The 3,728-nt window shown below is 56.3% G+C and overlaps 2 protein-coding genes across 2 annotated transcripts in view; one reads left to right on the top strand and one right to left on the bottom strand.

Annotated features, from left to right (window-relative positions):
• ENTPD7 (ectonucleoside triphosphate diphosphohydrolase 7) overlaps nt 1–951 on the top strand; it is a gene marked incomplete at its 5' end in the record, with an annotated part of 3,912 nt that extends 2,961 nt beyond the window's left edge. The window contains 4 exons of the mRNA XM_010000132.1: nt 8–106; nt 211–296; nt 396–557; nt 723–951. Coding sequence (XP_009998434.1) covers nt 8–106; nt 211–296; nt 396–557; nt 723–951 — 576 coding nt within the window. The remainder of the gene's footprint in view (nt 1–7; nt 107–210; nt 297–395; nt 558–722) is intronic.
• A 2,652-nt stretch (nt 952–3,603) lies between these two features.
• The window catches only part of LOC104390921 (cytochrome c oxidase assembly protein COX15 homolog), a 5,792-nt gene continuing 5,667 nt past the window's right edge, over nt 3,604–3,728 (bottom strand). Inside the window, exon 8 of the mRNA XM_010000131.1 lies at nt 3,604–3,702. Within this exon, the coding sequence (XP_009998433.1) occupies nt 3,604–3,702 (99 nt within the window). The remainder of the gene's footprint in view (nt 3,703–3,728) is intronic.

The raw sequence follows: 3,728 nt of genomic DNA, 5'->3' as shown, positions 1-3,728 counted from the left end.
TGAAAACAGTGAATTTTATGGCTTCTCTGAATTCTTCTACTGTACTGAGGATGTGCTGCGCCTGGGCGGCCAGTACAGCGCCCCCACCTTCACCACTGCTGCCCAGGTGGGTGCTGCCCCAGCCTGGGGGCTGGGGATCCACCGTGCCTGAGACTGTGAGGGAGCGGGGACCATTCCTTTGCTCTGATCCCCAACTTCTCTATTCCCCAGGAGTACTGCAGCCAGCGATGGGAGGTGCTAACCCAGCGCTTCCGTGGTGGCCTCTACTCAGCTCATGCAGACCAGCACCGGCTGAAGTAAGTAGCTTTACTGGGAAGGTTCTATGGCCAGACCTCCTGTGAGGGCTTTTGCAGGTGACAGGATTTGGCTGATGCTCCTGCGCACTGTGCCTGCAGGTACCAGTGCTTCAAATCGGCCTGGATGTACCAAGTCCTTCACAAGGGCTTCCAGTTCCCCCTGGACTACCCCAGCCTGCGCACAGTCCAGCTGGTGTACGACCGGGAAGTGCAGTGGACACTAGGAGCCATCCTGTACAAGACACGGTTTCTGCCACTCAGGTACCATTGGCTTGCTGATGGCATCGCCTGAGAAAGGGTGGTCGGGGAGGAACAGAATTTACTGCACTGGGTGAGAGCTCTGCACCTCGGCAAAGGAGAGAAGTGGTGCAGGGCTCTAGTAGTACCCCATGGCATCTCATGGCCAGTCCTGGCTCCTATCCACAGGGATCTCCGGCAGGAGAGCATCCGGCAAGCACACACCTCCTGGCTGCGCCTCTCTTTTGTCTACAATCACTATCTCTTCTTTGCCTGCATCCTGGTGGTGGTGCTGGCAATAGTCCTCTACCTCCTGCGGCTGCGCCGCATCCACCGCCGGCAGCTGCGCTTGGCCCAGCTCACCACACTCTGGCTGGACAAGGTGGTGGTGGTGCCAGGCCAGGGAAATGGGCCATAACTCTGATGGTACTCACCGTCCAGTTGCACCAGCAGAACCAGGACTGGCTGACAGCCTGGGCTCTGAGGGCTTGGACTCTCTTGAACAGCATCTCAGCTGCACTCCATCATCTCCACGTCAGAACCAGCAGAACCCGTGGGCTGAGGAAGCTACAGCCACTTGAGCTTTCCTCTCCACCTCAACCCAGTCCTAATCTTTGCATTCCTTGGCCTCTGGCCTTCCCCCTGCTGTGTTGTGTAGAGCAAAGTCCTCTGCTGCCAGCGGGCTCAAGGCTGCAGCTCAGCAGTTCCTGAAGATAAGCAGAACACTATCACCGAGGCAGCCAACCTGTGGCTGTGGCCTGAAGCACTGGGCCACCTCATGACTCAGCCGCAGGTTTGCAGAGCAAGCTGGTAAGGTGCTGTAGCTTGTCCCTAGGGGTGGCCTTTCGGTAGTCCCTTATGAATCCACGTGCTGGAGAGCAGCAATCACCAGCGAAGTTACTGCAAGAACCAGGTGTATCGTGAGCGCCACTGAGCTGCTCTGCCCAGCCCCTCTTGCAGTGTTAAGAGGTGTCCTGCTCTTTGCCACATCTTCCCCTCCCAGGATAGTCCCCCTAGAGTCCTAGCCAATGCCCCAGGCTGAACACAGAGGGCTCAGGGGCTGGTTCCTCAGGCACCACTCAGGTGGACTGCTTCCTTTCATACATTCCCTCCTGGGCATGTCTGCCCCGTGGCATCCCACACGTTAACTGGGCACTAGTACCAGGACCAGTGGTTCTCTCTGCCATGAGTGCAGGCTGGCCCGGCCCATGGGGAAACCACCTTTATCCAGCCCAGGTCACTGCTGCAGGGCAAGCCTGGGCTGTGTGCACAGGCACCAGCCTTCCTCCCCTGGGGCTGGAGCCCCTGATGACTCCATGAAATTCAAAACTTTTACTTGAACTCAGCTGTTCCCATTCCTGCAGCAATAAACAAACCCCTTGACCCACCACGCACTGGTTTTGTTTTCTAGCAAACACCTCCCCAGGAGTGATGGCTTCAGGCTGGCAGCTTGACAGGTGTTACTTTGTGATGCCAGGGTGGAGCAACAGAGTTGCTTCTTGCCAGCAGGACAGCTGAGCTCAACTGAGCTGGTAGCAGCAAGGGAAGCTCTGATTAAAACTGAAATGTTGGAATCCTTGGAGACAGCACCTTTTGCTGCTCCTCCTCTCTCCTAAGAGGAAAAGCCCCCGGAAGATGTTGTTCCCTACTTTTTACCTTATTCTCCACCCAGTCTTATGGAGCTTCTTGGGAGAGAGGCCACCAAGCCTCTTCAGCTGCAGCCCAGCCATGGGGGTGGCCCCAGCATGGCTGTTTGCCATCAGGGAGGCTGGGCAGGCACCCAGTTCTCCCTCTGGCATGTGCTGTTGCCTACCTGTGACCCTGGTCCCACAGGATGATTGCACAGGTGGCATAAAGGATAAAACTTTCCATGCATCAGTGTGCTGCCAACCTCCTGCTCAACAGCTGAGGATCCCAGCCTTGTTCTTATGGTGCAAGAGCAGGGTTGGTGGGAAGGGAAGAAGTCTGAATAAAGTCAAGACTGTTTCCTCAGCCTCAAACCAGCAAATGACTGCTTCCAGCATCACTTACTAGAAAAAGGATTTATTTCCACAACACAAATTTAAACACAGATAAATAAATAAATACACATAAATTATCTGATAAATAAGGGGAAACCTAAAAAACAACACCCTACTCAGTTCTCAAAACCCAGACAGAGGTTGGGGTGGCGATGATACCTGCAGCACCCTCACTGCTGGGGCAGAAGACACAGCACCACATGAAGCCCCTGCCCTGTACCCCAGCCCCTCCTTCATCATACCCATGGGGGTCAGGGTCAGCCCTCCCTTCTCACAGCCACCATCTGTCTTAGCAAGGACCACCATCATGACAGGGGAACTGACCATACAATGAGGATGCAGTGGGCTCCTACCTTTGCACAAAGAGGGGCAGAGGGGCAGCTGGTGCCTGAAATGACCAGGAATATGGCAACTAGTTGGGGCAGCTTAGGCTAGGGGCAGGGATTTCAATTAGGGAGCACATTGAGGGAGAATGGCAAGCACTGCAGGAACAGGATCCACTGGCACTACACATAGATCAGTCTCAGGATGTTGCTCAGTTTCAGTGCTGCAGCACATGACCAGCTGAGGGGATCCCTGCTCCCAGGGCTGGGATGACCGGGCCCTTGTCCTGGGCAGGGGTGCTGCCTGCCATGCTCAGGGGCTCAGTCATCATTGGTCCAGTCTGCAGTGCTCAGGGTGCGCTGGGGCAGCAGATCCAGCCTCCATCCCAGCACCTCTGGGAGCTGCCTGGTACAGGAGGATAGAGGCTGGAACAGCAGTGGGAGCTGGGGGAGGGAGAAAGGAGAAAAATTAGCACCAAACTGCACCCGTGATGGAGCCCCCCCAAACCTTGAGAAAGATGGGCCAAGGGGGAAGCACTCAGTTTGCTCAGGCCCAGCACAGAGCCAGCAGACCCACACCAAGACGAGCTCATCACAGTCACAATGCACAGAAGCCAAAGCTTCTCCCTTCCCAGCCAGACAAGCATGGACATCCCTGCCACCCCAGCCTTCTGCCCACTCACAGTGACGATCTCGGGGGGTCTCTACGCAGGTGCCAGGGACTGCTCACTCCCAGAGGAAGCGCACGTACCAGACGGTCTCATTCTTCAGCTGCGGCCCGAACAGGGGGTTGGCCTGGGCCAGAATGGCGATGAGCCAGCCGCAAGGACGCCCGGAATGACGTCAACCCC

Source organism: Chaetura pelagica, unplaced genomic scaffold (genome assembly GCF_000747805.2).
Source record: "Chaetura pelagica isolate M959 unplaced genomic scaffold, ChaPel_1.0 scaffold436, whole genome shotgun sequence".
Classification (NCBI taxonomy): domain Eukaryota; kingdom Metazoa; phylum Chordata; class Aves; order Apodiformes; family Apodidae; genus Chaetura; species Chaetura pelagica.
This window is presented reverse-complemented; position numbering and strand designations above follow the sequence as displayed.